Genomic DNA, 18,961 nt, shown 5'->3' on the forward strand with positions numbered 1-18,961 from the left:
TGAATGGAGATGGGTAAAGTTACTGTAACTGTTAATGAATGGAGGTAGGTAAAGTTACTGTAACTGTTAATGAATGGAGATAGGTAAAGTTACTGTAACTGTTAATGAATGGAGATGGGTAAAGTTACTGTAACTGTTAATGAATGGAGGTAGGTAAAGTTACTGTAACTGTTAATGAATGGAGATAGGTAAAGTTACTGTAACTGTTAATGAATGGAGATAGGTAAAGTTACTGTAACTGTTAATGAATGGAGATAGGTAAAGTTACTGTAACTGTTAATGAATGGAGGTAGGTAAAGTTACTGTAACTGTTAATGAATGGAGATAGGTAAAGTTACTGTAACTGTTAATGAATGGAGATGGGTAAAGTTACTGTAACTGTTAATGAATGGAGATAGGTAAAGTTACTGTAACTGTTAATGAATGGAGGTAGGTAAAGTTACTGTAACTGTTAATGAATGGAGATAGGTAAAGTTACTGTAATTTATGAGAAAATCTTAACCATAAATAAATACATCAAATATGTTTAGGAATTGTGATTTCATTCTATAATACCAGAATGACATGTTTCACTTATACCTATTTGGATAAGTGGTCAAATGAGCATACCTAAAGAATCATTAAGTGACCTAAACTAAGGAAAGGGTTAAGGAAAACTTGATAACTATTTGATTAATGACTCGCTTTGATATATTTTGTTTTTTAATTTAGTGGATAGAATGTCCTATATAGCTCCAAACATCCTGTATTTTCTTTAATTTTGTTGTGAAGCAACATAAAGAGTTGAGCTATTGTCATGTGCCACTAAAACAATGCTTAGATTGTTTGTGAATTTTGCACAAAGCTACGCGAGGGATATCCGCGCTAGTCATCCCTAATTTAGCGGTGTAAGACTAGAGGGAAGGCAGCTAGTCATCACCACTCACTGTCAAGTCTTTTACAAACAAATAGTGGGATTGACTGTCACGTTATAATGCTCCCACAGCTGAAAAGGCAAGCATAATTGGTGTGACAGGAATTCGAACCCGTGACCCTCGGAATAAGAGTCGAGCGTCTTAACTATCTGGCCATGCCGGGCCTCAATGCTTAGTATAATAAGCTTTAAGTTGTTTGAATTATTGATTTCTCATCTAGCACAGGTGTTTTTACAGTACATTCCAGCTTGCATTATAAATTAAACTGCATCTCCTACATCTGAAGGCAACCCATTCCAAAGATCAATGGTCCCGTTATGAAATTAAAGCTGTCTTAGCTGAAGATGCCTGAAGTTAGTGGTCCTATATTTTAATGGTGTTCTATAGGACCTATATTTGCATAAAATTTCTAATATTTAGAGATTTTCTTATATTTTCATGACATCAATTAAAAATACATTATTGATTAAAAGAAAAGTTTTAACAAATTTGACTATTAAAACATTGACTAATGTTTATGTGGTATTCAGCTATACTATACGTTACTATTAATGAGATCATTTTGAGTAAAACATGTTTTCTTTTAATTGTAGGAAAACTGTAACATCTAACTATTTTAATTAACTTACTGAGAAGAATAATTATGATAGGTTATTATTATACAGTGTTCTTGTAAAATACATGTCAAAATTATAGCAAAGCTGTTTAGAGGTTATACATGTACATATTTGCAATTTTAATAAAACTAAAAATATTTCATTACATTTCTTTTTAACATATATAATAAACAAACTCATCACTAAGTGTAATTATCTGACAAATTTTTGGGATGAAATTATTTGTTCTTGATATAATTCAGTCACATTTTATCCATATTTATGAGAGACTGTTAACCCTTTTGCAACTAAAAATGTTTCATTGTACCACTTTTTTTAAAATAGATAATAAATAAATCCATCATTAAGTTTAATTACCTTTCTAATTTTTGATATTAATGTGATTACAGTGACGTTTAGCCGAGTAACCTTTCTTAAATAAAATATTTTCTATAATATTAATAAAATCAATTAAAGTAATTCCCTACGATTTTACTAGCCCTAACATCTTGAAACTTAAAACATATCATTGACTCTATATCATTTGTAATAAATGTGGTTAATCTACTAGTCTTGAAACCAACAAAAATAGAAACAAGTTGCTCTGAAAGGTAATAAAAGTACCTGTAGGGAAGCTTTTAACATTAGGACTGAGGGACTATATATTAACAAAATTATAGAGAGAGCTTCAGTCAAACATAAAGGTACTGGCACCTGATCATCCTGGCTTTGTTTATGTTGGAACTTGCATCATTGATATCATGTACAATGAATTTTCCAAAAGCCTTGCAGAATATTGTCATGAAGTAGAGAAATTTACCACTGATATAGCTTGTTTAGGTGCTCAGCTGCTAGAGGAGAAGGTTATAGGTACTTACAACTGAGTTTGGACTTAAATTGAGATGTACAAATGTCAAATGACGTTCCATTGCTCCATGTGTAAGGTGTATTATCAGGCAGTGAACTTGAAACATTTGATTTGCCGAGATCCTTCAGGGGAAAAAAACTTAAGGACCAACAAGTGCAGCTTTACAAAGTACACTAGTGTCCATAGGATCATCTGTTAGTATAATATGTGTGTAACTTCATTCACGGATAACACAATTTCCATGTTTGAGGAATTAAGGTTATCCACTCAGCTGAACTGCAGATACACTTTACTATAAATAATTAACTTGTTAACATCAGGATTTCTTAAGAGAGTTGCTACTGAGGGAAAGTAAGGTTGGGATTTGGTACATGTATCCAGATCTAATGAGATTTCAGGTAGTTACATCACTGCTATTGAAGGCACAACAAAAGATCTAGAAGAATGTGTATGTTTGGAATGAGAACCAATTATGCTGTTATTGCCTCGAATCTTTAGAAGAAATTACCTAAGAAAAATATGCTTCTTGCTATTCTAAGATGTTTGAATCCACAAAAATTAAATTTTAAAAGTCCAAATTATGTTATGTTGTGAAAACGTTGTTTATTCTTTCACAAAACTGTTAAGGTTATTCCCATCAAAATTGTACCATGTGCTTTATTTTGCATTTATTATAATTAAGTCATCTGCCATGTATTTACTAAAGCATCATAATCCATTTGCAAAGCAGTGGCATTTTTCCCACAGTCAGCAACACCCAAAACTCCAATGACATCAGCAAGTTTAAATAATCTATTGTCTTTTGTAAGTAAACTGAACAGGCTAGTTGTCACACCATCAGTAGTGTGTGCAACTCTACTATTTGGTTACCTTCTGGCATCTGTCATAATGACTACACTCTTTGGATGACCCAACCTGTAGTTACATCTTATGGAAAGTGGTAAATTCCAACAAAGACCAGCATTTGTAAAAAGCTGATTTTACTGTCATTGAGGCTGCAAAACTGGTTTCAAAGTCTGTTACCAATGTGATGTTGTATAAGACCAAATATATATACTGCAAGTTACTGATGTTTATAGGTAATTCCATTTATGTGGACTTTTCAAATGTTATAATGTAAATTTGTAACTACAATAACCCATAACATAATTATTCACACACCTTTTTTATCAAAGTGTGTTGAAATAAATTCTGTGAAAGAAAATCAAACTATCGTATCTACAGGACTACTATATGTTTCACTGTCCCAGTTGGGTTCTAATATGAATCCTGTTATGTGAACCTTGTTTTTGTCAGCATTCAACACTCTGGTAAAAGCAAATAAAAAAGTATGTCAAGTTAAATGGTAGTCAACATATTTACTATTAAACTGTGGAAATAAATACCTTGTTACCACAACCACAAATGTGGTACAAAAAGAAGTACTCCTTCTATGAATTTTGCAGGACAGTTTTGTGTACAATTTTTAAAGTAGTGTAAAAATTGCATCATACACAGTGGACATACACTTAAGTATCTATACCCACTAAATATAATAAATAAAACAAAAGTTTCTCAGTACTAAAGTTAATTTTTGATATCTACATAACTTTAAATTTGAAAAGGTTTTTGTGTGTGCATTTTTTTCTTATAGCAAAGCCACATCAGGCTATCTGCTGAGTCCACTGAGGGGAATCAAACCCCTGATTTTAGTGTTGTAAATCCATAGACTTACTGCTGTACCAGCAGGGGGCAATGTTTTTGTGTGCAACAAAAATAAACTTGTGCATCTTTTATGATACTGCCTCACAGAACTTTACTGTAAACACTGGACTTAAGATACAAACATATTTTGCATCTAAGCATGTGATTGCACAATGAATTTGACATAAGAAACAACCTGAAAAGAAATTTACAGACACATCATATATAAATCTATCCACCAAGATGTAAGAAATAACATCAAGAAAAAATTCATAAATCAAAAAAGTGTAAATTCTAGCAACCAAATATTATACATGCAGTTTATTTCTCATCTTACTCTCAGAACCCAACATCATTGCTTTCTTTGTTTAGTGTTGTAGATTAAGAGATGGTTAAATATTTTCTATGGTCTATGTACAATTTACAGTGTTTGCATATGTACAGTATGTTTATACAGTGGTGCCAGAAGACCAAATAAAAAACTTTACACCTAAAAATAAAAAAAAAATTATTCACAAAAGTTATATTGAGTGCTATGGCACAAAGATGGATCTCAACTGATTTATTGTAAGGAGCAAGTTCTACTCATAAGAAATGAGTTGGAACTTTATTTAGTGTACACTACTATGAGTAGAATGTAGCTACAAATGCCAATTGTTTTAGCAGAATGAGTGGACTTATCATTCAAGTTTTAATTTCTGGTTGGTATCAAACACTCATAGCTATGTTTTAAAGTGTTATATGCAATAATGTTTTATTGAATTTCTAGCTTTTCATAAGGAACATTCAGTGAATTTCATGGATAGATTTATACCGTAAGTTAGTTTTATTGTTAGATATAAACTAAATAGTGTTGAAATGCATTATTTCACATTTAATTTAGAAACAATTACCATAATTATCTTTCTACCTATCTACATATATATGTATAAAATTATCTTCTATGGGATTTTCAAAATGTATATATTTAAAAACTACAGATATATTAAAAGTGTTATACAGTCTGGAAAAAGATTAGGTGAACAAAAAGTGGAGTACTGACATTGTTCTGGCAATATATGAACTTGTGTGTCTGTTAGAACTAACTAAACATATGGATGAGTAAAATATTGTTGACAAGAGATAAAAGTTTTACTGTACCATTATTAACATTCTATTATGTATAGTAAGTTTTACTGCAGTATTATTAACACAGATTCAAATGAATTGGTTTGGTTAAATGTTTTCAGTTAACCTGTTGGCTGCCAAGTATTTCAGCTGCTACAATACAACTCTAATGCTTCTTCATTTTGTAACCTTTTTCGTGACGCCATTTTGGATCGAAAGTGAAACAATTTGTAAGTAGGTCAAATGCATGTATGGTGCTGATGCAAGGTACTATTGAGAATGAATTAACTCGTCCCTGGCACTGAACAGGTTAAAGTAGTAAGAGTGTAATCAAAACTCATTATTTCAGTTAGGGGTAAGACATTATTATGTTACCTTCTACCAGGAAGATATGTATACTTTTGTACGTATTTTCCCCATTTGAGACATACACTGTTATGCAACACAGTTACCTGCTAGAATCAACAGACACCAGTCGTTTCAAAATAAAGCTGGTGGACATCTACAGATTATACAGAAGCAAGAAAGAAAATGAAGAAAAAACTATTATTATTTTGCAATGGAAGTTCTCTCAAAAACCCAAAATCAAACCAGCTACCTACACGTAAAAATGTTGTATTGTATGAATAAATATCTGATCATGATAGCCTGGATGATGTCATCCTAAAAAAATTTGATGTTGGGATAAAAATTATGAATGATGTGGAATAAAATATATGCAACAAAAAACAAATGGTTAAAAATAAAGTTAATGTTCTGTCTTTATTAGAACTGCAGTTTTTTCTAAACTTATGAATGGTACGCATTTTCCTTGTTATTAACAAAATTAATATCTATTGCTTCCAACTAAAATAGAAATTGGTTAAACTTGCCTATGAAAAACTTTAAACATTTGTTTTCTCAACTGAATTTTTCACTCTGTCTCCAACACTTCTAACTTAAAAAATGAAACTATTTTCGTTTTTGGGAGTATATAATACCATCATTATTTAATGTGTGAATATTTTTTTGTTTAGAGCCGACTTTCCTTGTTTCAAACTATATAAATTTGCAAATATACATTTCCCATAATTATGTAAATTTTATGTTCGATAAAGTGCATTAATATAACAAAATAATTTACACCTCTCAGCTTCAAGTATCATTATTTATCTATAATAGTAACAAATACACATGGACTGTTGTCACTAATCAATAATCCCATATGAATAAATGGAGTACCAAAATTTCTTTACAGGAATTGCAGATTAATAACATACATGGCAGTATAACACCACAACATAATTTTATGAATGAATGTTTCCAATAACAATGCTTTCACACAGAAGAAAACAAGCCTTGAAATTAATAGCAAAAATCTGCCCAATACTTAAATTTATTATGATTAAAAGCAGAGAATGGATCAGAGTTAATGTACTAGAACTTTGTATAAGTTAAATTTTTCTCTGCTTTCATACTTAGGTTATGAGAAGATGTTAAGTTATTGTTCATAATGCCTTCTGGTGGAGCTGAGGGTTCAGAATCAAAAGTATAACATATTTTTGAATTTCCTTCATGGGAATCACAATTAAGATTATTTTTTGTGTCCTCTTTGGCTGTTAATGATTGGACATTTCTATTAATATGCAAGTTATTAAAATATCGGGATGATAACACTTCCTTCAATAAATAGTGATCTTTACTTTCATAATGTGCAAGTGTTTCTTTCAAGTTAAGGAAACTTGGAATAGAACAAATTTCACATTTTAGTTGACTTTTAATATCTTCAGTATCACTGCTTGAACTTGTCACTTCAGCTTCACTGTTTTGCTTTTCTGAATGTTCCAAAGTTAGTGCTTTATCACAAGCAGTTGCAGTATCACTTAGTTTCACTGGCTGGTTAGAGAGAAGTTGTGATGTGTCCTCATCTTGTTTCACTGGTTTATCAGTTTCTTCCATCAAGGTGTCATTTGAAAGTTGTTTCATTACTTCGTTTTCCAAAAATTGTTTATTTCTAAGTTTTTTCATATGTTTAATACTATTATAATGCTCTTCAGCACTTTCTGGGCCTGAAAATCTTACAGCACACACTGTGCAAGCCAGCAATTTACTGAGAGACATCTTGTACTGTATCTCCTTACAGGTTCCTGGAGAGTCACATGGGCTAAGAGAGCATTTAGGTTTATAAATTGATTGTACTTCTTTAAAAAGATCTTGTTTCTTCAACTTCTTTTTATGATTCTCACTATCCAAGTGCTGTTTATACGGAACTGGCCCACTAAATCTTTTAGAACAAGCCTCACAAAAGTATTCTCCATTCAATGAGCAATCCATTGTATCCCACAGTAACTGCCTGAGAAGCTGAACTGAGTTCTTCAACACCCTTTGTTAATGCCTGTCTGCTCACTAAACTTTGTTGCTTTTTCATATGTTTCTCACCTTGCAAATGTTGTTTGTAAGGTTCAATACCAGAACACTGTATTGAACACACTTCACAGGAAAAGATCATCCCATCTGATGTATTGTTCAGTAAGACAGTAGACTTTCATTTGGAAATGAACAATTTGAAATTAAAATTAGACTCTTGAATCCAACCAGTCAATCCTAAAAACAGATAAAAAAAATTATGTATTTAACTATGTTTGCAAATAATGCACATGATATGAAATTCAATAAATTACTTATGTAATATTTACTACTTAGCTGATCAAATAATGGCTAAAAAAATAAAACTGCTAATACCTTAATTTGGTTGTTTTTGTTTTCCTCTTGTGTGTTAAAGTTTCAAGATGTTTAATTTTTTTGCTAGGATATTCCCAAATTTCAGTCTATTATTTGGAAACTGAAAGTAACAGTATAAGTGCTTTTATGACTTCAACTTACTAGAAATAAAGTGAAACTAAACTTGTTCATTATTTCCATGTTATAGTTTTCTACTTACACTAAAATTTCAAGTTCTTTAATTAAGGCTAAGATGGTAACTTACTACATCTTATGCCAGTCAAACAGAACAAAAAAGAAAATGTTGGTATGTTGTAATTTATTCAGTTTCTAATATTAGATGTGCAACAGCAGTATCTGTATGCTGCATCCATTGCTCAGCTCTGTGGATCGATTACCTGCTTACTTCATTAATTTATTTGGTCTTATGAGGTTATGTTATTTATGATAATTTTAAACATTTTAAACTACTGTTAGGGTTATTAAGTTTTGTATACCTGGAATGATTATTTAGTGCATAAATTGAAATCCATTGCAACTTGCTATAAATCATTGATCGAGTGCTCTGGAAATAACCACTCCAGAACATCACTTCTTCACACATTATGAAGACGTGAGGAGCTTCTTTGGAGAGTGGAGTTTCCTTCTACTTAAAACAGGTTTTCTTAGAAATGCTCGGGAGTGTATTGAATACACATTGTAGAAACAAGTATTGCACGTTATCAATAACTAGAATTTTGGCACTAGATAAAATGTGAAACTTAAGTTCTGTCAAAATAGTGTTTAGAATCAAGCAAACTGCTCTCAAACGCTTTCTTTGAAACATGTTGAAAGACAGAACATTAAAACCTATAAAAAGTAGGGTTTAAAATGAAGCTACATACAAACAATAACATCCAATTTTATCAAAAAAAATAAAAGGTAATCCTTAGAAAAATAACACTTAAAATTTTTTAAAAAGTCTTACTTCTGATTGTTTTATTACACCAGAACCTTAGATTAATAATAAATTTTTATCTTTTCTATACACTGTTTCCGATGTTTAAGGCTTATTGTTGATTAAATTTATACCTATTATTGTGAAGGTGATTTTGTAACATATAATAAAGTATAAGAATATCTTAATATTAGAAAATAACACAAGTGGGTCATTCCATGTCACATCATCCAGGGGGCTGCAGATGACCCCCACAGAATGCCTTGAAAAATTCACATATGCTCATCTACCCATATAATTTAAAACTGCCAAAGATTAGATCAATATCTCTAATAGTTTGTAATTTACAGCCCTGTAAAATTTAGTTACTTTTTGGCAAATTCATTTTTGGGCAACTTTAGCTACTTAAAGCTGCAAGGGTAATGGTGGTACAAGGCTGAAATTTGCTACACTGACTGAATTAATCTCACAGAATTCAAAAATGGTCTCAAACCAAGTTTATCTCTCCTATGATTTGCAAAGTAAGGCAGTAAAATCACCTGAAAACCCAAAATCGTAAAAAAAAAAATTGGTTTATGTAATAAGGCATAGCTCTAAGACTTAATATGATACAAAGCTGAATTTTGTTTTAAAATTTCCTATAACATATTGGTTGATAGATCAGCAATTGTTGTAATTAAAAGTCTGTCAGATCCCCTGTAAAAAAATTTAGCTACATGCAACATTTTATGATTTAGCTAAAAACAGCCCTACTTTAGGCCACAGTTTGACCATGTCACCAGCTATTCAGCCTTTTCAGATTTTTACCATATATTTTTACATCTCTGAATATAATCTACAAAAAAAAATCAGGATGGTGTTCAGCCTACTTTTTGAGTTATAATTTTATAAAGTATCCTCTGACCATACATTGTTTACTTGACAAAAAAACAAACAAACTTCAATTCAGGTGTGTTACTATGTGCAAATATATCCATACAATTTTGAAAAATACCTGTCAGTATTTTATGAATCCCACTGAAATATTCTAACCAATTTTTCACAATATTAAATAATGAAGTTGTAAGAAACAAGAAAGAATTAATTCATTTCTGAACAAGTTTATTGGCATAACTAGTTAGATCACATGGCAGTACAAATATATTATGTATGCATTACAGTTATGCAGATATGGCTGAGTTTAAGATTCATAATATAATAAATACAAAGATAAATCAGACATAAAAAGCACAGTGCTACAACAGGGGATAACTGAGAAAGATTATAGTCACACCAAACTGAAATAATTGGGACAATCAAATGTTTCAAAACTGCTTTGGCAATAAATTAGCCTTAACAACATCAAATAAGCATTGCTTTATTCAGACAGCTTGAATAAATTCCTGAAATCTGAGTTTGATTATGTTGAGATCACTTTAACTTAGAATATAGTGGCAAGCATTACTGCCTTGCACAATAGGTGCACTTATCAGACAAAGAATATGTTGGAAAGGAATCCAGCTTTCATCTTTATGTGACCTTGCAGGCCATGAGAACAGTTTGTTTCTTGATTACTTCATAAATGACACCAACACATCGGAATGTTCATCTGATCTATCTTTTATGTTTCCCCCATACCATTCATGATCATATAAGCATGCCACATTGTTCCCTGGCTGATAATTGTCATTGTTATCATTAGACTCCATTTGAGCTGCTGCAGCATCACTTTCACTGTTACTACCAACAGTTACAACTGTGTACACATCATCATCTGATAGCCTTCTCATATAGAATGTGTTGGTAGAATAAAGCTATGATGTGACCTAATACCTGTCACAATTTTGTGTTTTTCATAGCACTCAAGTAAATCAAACTTTACACAGTTCTGCAGGACTGATTCCTGATTTACAAGAAAGAACTGAATGCCCTGAATGTGGTCCTTTGCCCAATAGTACATATCAGAGACACTTAATATTTGATAATTTATTATTTTTCACAACCTTAATTTTTTGAAGATCCTGTTCAGAGATGTAAGAATATATGGTAAAGGCTGATTAGAATATTCCAATGGGATTCATACATTATTTCAAAATTGTATGGATATATTTGCACACAGTAACACCTGAATTGAAGGTTTTTTTTCTCAAGTAAACAACGTATGGTCAGAGGATACTTTATAAAATTATAACTCAAAAAGTAGGTTGAACACCATCCTGATTTTTTTTGTAGATCACATTCAGAGATGTAAGAATATATTGTAAAAATCTGAAAAGGCTGAATAACTGGTGACATGGTCAAACTGTGGCCTGAAGTAGGGCTATTTTTAGCTAAATCATAAAATGTTGCATGCAGCTAAATTTTTTTACAGGAGATCTAACAGACTTTTAATTACAACAATTGCTGATTTATCAACCAATATGTTATAGGATATTAGAAAACAAAATTCAGCTTTGTATCATATTAAGTCTTAGAGCTATGGCTTATTACATAAACCAATGTTTTGTACGATTTTGGGTTTTCAGGTGATTTTACTGTCTCACTATGCAAATCCTAAGAGAGATAAACTTGGTTTGAGACCATTTTTGAATTGTGCGAGATTAATTCAGTCAGTGTAGCAAATTTCAGCCTTCTACCACCATTACTCTTGCAGCTTTAAGCAGCCATATTTGCCCGAAAATGAATTTGCCAAAAATAAAAACAAATGAACTAAATTTTACAGGGCTGAAAATCAGAAACTATTAGAGATATTGATCTAATCTTTTGCAATTTTTCATTATATGGGTAGATGAGCATATGTGAATGTTTTCAAGGCATTCCGAGGGGGTCACCTGAAAAAGTTTCCAAAATCTGGATGATTTGATATGGAATGACCCAAACTAGAACTTTGATTTGCATACATATATATGTTAGACCACAAATCGCTTGAAATTGTCATGGTGTAGATCATAACATAACAACAAAGAATTTACTAGTCGATCTAGCCTGTCCAATCATCTAAACTGAACTAGACATTAAAGAAACATCTTAAAACCTTTTATTTATACAGTTATTATGTTCTTCTTAAACTCACTTAAATACCTAAAGGCAACCTATTCCAAAGGCCAACCATATAACATAAAATTTAAAGACAGCATGTGATCAGTTGGTGCATCTAGACTGTTACATTCACCAAGTTAGATAAGACAATAAACATCAACCTCAAACAAAGCCCCTAGTATTCAAAATACAAAGTCTCTCTTTAAATACCCTTTAATCGACTGTATTCATAATATCTAAAAGTAACCTACTAAAAAAGGCCAACTACCATGATAGAAAAATAAAACTGTCTTAGCAGGAGATGACTTCTACCTTGCCAAAAACTTTATATTTGTATCCCCTAGTCTTACCATTAAGTACAAAAAAAAGATATATCAACATTATCACTTCCCTCAAAAAATCTTACATATCTCAACCATATCTCTTCTATCTCAAGAGAAAACAATTTCAGAGATCTTAACCTCCCCTCTTATGATAACACCTCCACCCCAGACACCATTCTAAGTCCTCCTATGAACAATAAGGAGCCCAAGAATTAAACAAATACTCCAATGTGGCGTATTTAGTATTCAGTGTTGACTATTGGCATTACAGTATTTGAAAATTCAAACCTTACAGAATGCATGGCAACTTCTGGTGTAATAAAAGAAACTGTAGGCCTTTCAAGATTTCTTGAAGGTTATTTTCTGAGGATTACTGTTCAATTTTTTTTTTTTTTTTGACAAAGTTTAATATTATTCTTCAGTTTGTCTGATAGTTCTCGGTTTTACCTTGCTCAATCTTGAGGTTATAGTCACACTGTCAATGATGTAGCATAAAAAATTTGAAGCTTCATAACGTTTAACCAAGTATTATATTTTATTTGAAGTTTCATTCTAAATGCTATTTTTGGGAGTTTAAATGTTCTGCTCTTTTTATATATTTCTTGAAAACCTTTTAAGTGCATTTTGCCAGTCTGTAAAATTTAGCGTTCTGCATTTTACCTAATGCTTAGCATTGTAATAAATTCTAAAGTCAGTACTTACTGAGAATATAATTACTAGATCATAGATGAAACCTTGGGTAAACATATCACCACCAACGCAAATTTAATTGAAAAACACTGCACTTACTTCACAGAATTATCATATATCCTACATTAAACTCCGTTGTATATAATAATAATTATGAGTAGACTTATATTTTAATAAGAACTGATGAAATATGTAATATCACAGTAATACAAATATTAACCGATTAGTAATATGGACTGATTGATTTTAGGGTAATATGTTTGACGCTACCAACACAAACGATACATTTCAGCTTTTACACCCTTTAAAAAAAGGTTTCTCCATAGGGTTAACACTGCTTGTACTTAATGAGTGATAGTACTAGTAAATTAGTGTACTAAACTACGAATATACGCTGAAACTAAAAACGTAAAAAATAAGCACATTTACACAATACCTCCTACAAAATATTATTTAGTAGCCTAAATTAAAGTTTATTATTACAGTAAGTTTTACGACACTTGTAGGTTAGATGTTGGAAAATTACTATACTTACTGTAACGTTCAAACAAGATGCCACTCAATCCGATGTTCCTCTCTTGATGTGCTATTTTGGTGCTGATGGGCGTTTTTTAAACCTACTTTCCAGTGAAAAACCAGAACCAAAACTTAGAAAGATAATTGTGCAATGACAAAATTACACGTAAGCCAAGGGCAATGTAGAATCGATTACGTTATCACGTCTATCGCGATTCAATACAATGGAATCTTTATTGTTTATTTAATTAATAATAGAGTATTATTTAATTTATGGCCGAGCGCGTAAGGCGTGCGACTCGTAATCCGAGGGTCGCGGGTTCGCGCCCGCGTCGCGCCAAACATGCTCGCCCTCCCAGCCGTGGGGGCGTTATAATGTGACGATCAATCCCACTATTTGTTGGTAAAAGAGTAGCCCAAGAGTTGGCGGTGGGTGGTGATGACTAGCTGCCTTCCCTCTAGTCTTACACTGCTAAATTAGGGACGGCTAGCACAGATAGCCCTCGAGTAGCTTTGTGCGAAATTCCAAAACAAACAAAATTTAATTTATTCCAATTTAGATTGTAACAATAATTTGAATTGTGGAAACCTACATGCATCACCTAATACTATAGTTGAAAAACAAGATATTGGTGTTGCGATAGAAAAATCACTTAAGTTTTTCTGAATAGTGTATTGTAACTAGTAATAGATTTAATGTGATTTTGAATAGCATCTACAGAAATATTGAATATAAGAGAAGGGATATTACTGTTTCACTGTTATAGGCCATTTATAAGGCCTCTTTGAGTACTGCATACAGTTTTTTTCAAGAAGTACATTGACTTGTTGGAGGAGGTTCAGAGAAGAGCTATCAAGATTATGTTTGTTTGTTTGTATTTATTATGCACAAAGCTACACAAAGGGCTATCTGTGCTCTGATCATCTGCTGATACAGCGGTAAGTATATGGATTTACAACGCTAAAATCAGGGGTTCGACTTCCCTTGGTGGACTCAGAAGATAGCCAGATGTGGCTTTGCTATAAGAAAACACATTCTAAGCCCCGCCCACCATGGATACCGAAACCCGATTTCTAGCTGTACGAGTCCGTAGATATACTACTGTGCCACTGAAGGGGGGATACATGAGTAGTAAGGGGCGGTTGTAGTTTGGAGCTGAAAAGCAAATCTTTGATGAGCTAGTAAGCTCTTTTCTGTCCCTTTAAATTTTTTATGAATTTTGATTGCATCTTGTTTGTTTCTTGTTTAAATATTAATCTGGCCATTGGTTGTTGGATTGCATTTTATAATTAGCAACACAGAGCGTCTAAAATTGCAAAAATTACATTAGATATTTTTTTAGCTGTGTAATATTTGGGCTAAAATAAAATACTTGATGTAATCTTTACAAATTTAGTTACTGATGCGTCTGGATGTGGAAAGTATCAGGATTTGTTTGTTTGTTTTTTGAAGTAAGCACAAAGCTACACAATGGGCTATCTGTGCTCTGCTCACTACGGGTATCGAAACCCGGATTTGAGCGATGTAAGTCCGTAGACATACCGCTGAGCCACTGGGGGGCAAGTATCAGGAGCTTGTGTGTATATCATACAAGGTTATTTCTAGGACATTCTTATAGTGAGGATAGAGGCAAGAGGAAATTTTGGAGACACTAGATGCAGTGATTTGTTAAATATTGCATGCCATTTTTCAGTTAGTGAAATAACCCAGTAGAGAGGCATAAATATGCAAGTGCATTTTACACTGCTTAAGCACTTGATCCAAATACTGATTTTCTGCTAATGAGGCACTGAAACTTAATGACGACGCCCCGAAAACTACATCCAGAAAATTAATGACACTAAAGAATATGATAACGAAGTGTTGTACCACACGTTGCAGCATCTTAGTGAAAAGATTGACATGCGCGATCATGCATCAAGTCTTTCTTTTATGTCTTTTTGCTGTTTTTTGTAATGAATTTCACACAACGCTACATGAGGTCAATATTGCTCTAGTCGTTTCTAATTTTGAAGTGATAAACTAGAAGGAAGATGTGTATTCGACACCAATTCTTGGAATTGACTGTCCCATTATAAATAACATGACAAGTAAGTTCGGTGAGAAGATTCGCAAGGCCTACCTACTCTATCAATTGACACAAAGGTGGTGCACTCCTGAAGAGATGGGTCTTTAGATTAAGTATCACATTTAACATCTGGAAACATATGGGATATGATGATGAATGGTGGTTTCACATGTTATTGTTTATTGTATTGAAAAATATATTCATGAGAATGTGCTGTCTACGGGCTTCAAGAATAAAATCAACTAAGAACAACTCTGCTAAATTTCATCAGAAAATCTGGTAGTTGAGATGAGTAGTCTACAAATTACTTTCGATGAAGATTTATATCATAATGGCCACTTTCGACATTATTCAACAGTAATGTCAGATTTACACATAGTGATTATCAGTGCTCATCACAAGAATGATTTTTCTCATTCAAATTTAATGGAAGTGGTATACTCAAGAAATAATCTGATCCACTAATGGAGGACGTTATTGTCTACCTTGGAGCACAAGGTGTAGCTTTACAACACACTTACCATGGTTTACAACACATTACCATGGGCAGACAAGATGTTATTTCAAGAGAATGATAAAAAACAAAGGCATCTAGAATGAGAACAACTTAATAATGTTCATGACTACGTGTTACTGAAACCTGCACATGACTAGAAAAACTGACAAATTCTGATAAACAAACTGTATTAATATAAAGTACAATTTGCATCGTATACTCGTATGTCACAATGTGTTTTTCTACTGTCTTTTTAGACTGTACTACAAATTTCGTTTATTTTTTAAACTAGACAGTCTACGATGCCTGACTTTATACTGATGAGGTGGATTTTCTGAGAGTTAAGGTACTTATCAGTACCTGGAGTTTTCCTGTGAGCTTCTGTGGAATATGTCTGCTGCATCTCAGTAACTATCCAGTAATGTCTATTTCTTTCTTTTTTAATTTCCTTTGTGAAATATATCATGAGATGTCTGTTCCGGTTCTTCTTGGATTCTTAAATTTTGTTTGTAATGGTACCATAGACATATATGAGCCACATTTTGAGTTTTGGAGAGGTTATTTTGAGGATTTTAATTTAGAAATATTAACCTCAGAGGCTAAACAGTACTGACCGAACTTTTTATTTGTTGAAAGTACTTATCTTCAAGTTGGAAGTAGACTGTGCTGACACAGATGGGTAAGAGTTACTAAAGAGTTTGTCAGCTGGACGAGTTCCTTAGCTGTCAGACATTGAAAACATTATTGAATCAAGACGAAGAGTGTGAGTAGACAAAGCTGACCATTTTGTCTTGTCATGTTATCCTGCTTACCTTCATAATCTCTACAAAGTGGACCGAGTTCTTAACATTAGAGAACATTTCACCTTCCTTGTAGATCTTAGATAAACTATAAATGTGTAGGGTGGCGCTGTGGTCTTCTGTGAGTTTAATGTATTACTTAGTATGTATTTTTTTACCTTCTGCTAGAGGTCATTTATTAAGGGTCTTTATGCGAATTTCTTTTTAGTATGTGTTGGTATGAAGACTGAATAGGTGTATCTTGATAGAGTTTATATTGTCTGTTTATTATATAGTCTAATATAGATCGTTAGTGTTATCAGATAACTTAATTTGTTTATAAGGTGATATTTAATCGTATCAAGAAGCATGACTTTACTGTGTTTCCGAGTTTGCCTTTTACATCATTGAGTGTTCATAGGTAATTTAATATATGACATTTGGGAATTACGTTTCTATTGCTTATATTCATGATGGGGGACGACTATATGGTTATTTGTTTTAGATAATGTATTGTACTAGTGACATTTTCAGTGTCACTAGTAGAATTAGTGATCGTATATGTTACTTGGGTTGGACGGTGGGCATCTTGGAGGGTATATCCAGCGGGTCACAAATCCTCTCCGCCTTGACCTTTCCGGTCAACAGAAGGTCGAGTGTACTTCTGCTAATGTTGCCGGTGATCAGCTGATTCCTGTGATATCTGTCTGGGTCTTTGTTATGGCTGTCACGAGAGATGCCAAAACGGGTCCTGAGGCTGAGAATTCTATCTCCCTTTTCTGAGTGCATGAGAGACTCTCTGATGCTCTGATGTACTGACTGCTGGCACAAGAGTGTTATATCGTGAAGAAAGAGTGACATCAGTTGTGTTGGTTCTGCTGCAAGTTGGTCAACTTTCTCATTGTACTTGACACCAACGTGGCCTGGGACGTACACAAAGCTGGGAGATTTATCATGGAGATAAGGTGCAGCCTCTCTCCACCCATCAGGAAGCCAGCTACTCTGGATTCTCTGCAACACTGTCATGGAGTCGGTGGAAAACACAACTATGGTGACATCAGGGGATTCTCGGACAAGCCATCCAAGAGCTTGCTTGACAGTCTCAAGTTCCATCCTGGTACTGCTTGTGTACAGGGTACATGTTCCAGACTTCTCAGTTATGGGTGTGCCATCCAGAAACGCAGCAAATTCCCAACCTGCTTTCATGATCTCATGCTACTAACCATGACTACTCAGGTTACTTTTTGTGACAAATGTTGACATACGTTTGGCCATAGAAACGACTTTGCACGAAAAGGCAGAATTGTGCCTAAGGATCTGTTTTAGAGTATACCACTTTTCCTGAAGTTCAGAGTATGAAGCAAAATATCTTGAGGTTATTCGCCTAGAAGAGGTCTCGTGAAACACCCATCTTAACATTGAGCATTGTGAAACCATGGAAGATAAAGCGTGAGTTAATATGACTGTACGGTGTTGATTTTGAGTTAAAGAATACCTAATCAAGCATACTCACCACAGAACGGGATCCACGTGATAAAAATGGTGGATACAGGCCCCTGAGAAAAAGTATGGATAAAAACTTATACTAAAAATTGTACCAAAATCTGAAGCACAGTCACAAGTGGTAGATGAAACCTCAATGAAGACATGACACGACAGAGATTGTTGGAAAGAAACGTATGGGAAATGGTCCACATGCCAGACTACATAATCTACTCTATTGCATGACGAAGATGAGAAGCAAGGGAAAGGATAAGGTGTTAGATATGATGAAAGAGCAACTGGAACCAACGCAAGGGGAACTGGGTGCGGAAAGAGGATCCCAATCAAGGTGTAATCATTTATAAAGTGTCCACTGAAGAGACCTCATGTGTGCACGGATGACAGGGACCAGTGACGTCATGAAAAATCATATCTCCAAAAACGATAACATCATGTGAGCAGTAAGTAATAGAACCGAGAATGCATGGTGAACAAAAGTTCCTTTGAACCAGGATATGAGAAGAAGATAGTACTCGACTGACAATTTGAGTTGAAATTGACCCCCAAATGAACAAAATGTTGAGTGGGCCCTGGGAATGACTTCTCCAATTCTAATAACCAGCCCATTTAAGCTGTATCAGAGAAGTAGCCTTCGATTAGTAATGATCAATATCAATAGGAAATGAGACAGAATAAACCAGTTTTCTTTGTGATAATGAAATCACAGTCCTTGAGGATGGAGATGCCATGCAAGATCTTGGATAAGTTAAAAAAACGTGTAAG

The 18,961-nt window shown here is 33.3% G+C and overlaps 1 protein-coding gene across 3 annotated transcripts; it reads right to left on the reverse strand.

Moving 5' to 3' along the window:
- Window positions 1-6,301: 6,301 nt before the first annotated feature.
- On the reverse strand, window positions 6,302-13,710 carry LOC143245211 (uncharacterized). Of its 3 annotated transcripts, none has more exons than XM_076491299.1 (2): window positions 13,372-13,710; window positions 6,302-7,751 (listed from the first exon to the last, which is right to left on the reverse strand). In XM_076491299.1, exon 2 carries the CDS (start codon window positions 7,479-7,481, stop codon window positions 6,585-6,587), a length of 897 nt encoding a protein of 298 aa, XP_076347414.1. In that variant the 5' UTR covers window positions 7,482-7,751; window positions 13,372-13,710; the 3' UTR covers window positions 6,302-6,584. The 3 variants fall into 3 exon arrangements, with proteins under 3 accessions (XP_076347414.1, XP_076347417.1, XP_076347416.1); XM_076491302.1 differs by having other exon boundaries at window positions 13,368-13,421; XM_076491301.1 differs by having other exon boundaries at window positions 12,849-13,377.
- Between the last annotated feature and the right edge of the window lie 5,251 nt (window positions 13,711-18,961).

The sequence above is a fragment of the Tachypleus tridentatus genome, chromosome 2, assembly GCF_004210375.1.
Source record: "Tachypleus tridentatus isolate NWPU-2018 chromosome 2, ASM421037v1, whole genome shotgun sequence".
NCBI classification, from domain to species: Eukaryota; Metazoa; Arthropoda; class Merostomata; order Xiphosura; family Limulidae; genus Tachypleus; species Tachypleus tridentatus.

Bases quoted from the DNA above. Each gene is read 5' to 3' on its own strand.
- LOC143245211 (XM_076491299.1), bottom strand. From the start codon at position 7,481: ATGGATTGCTCATTGAATGGAGAATACTTTTGTGAGGCTTGTTCTAAA.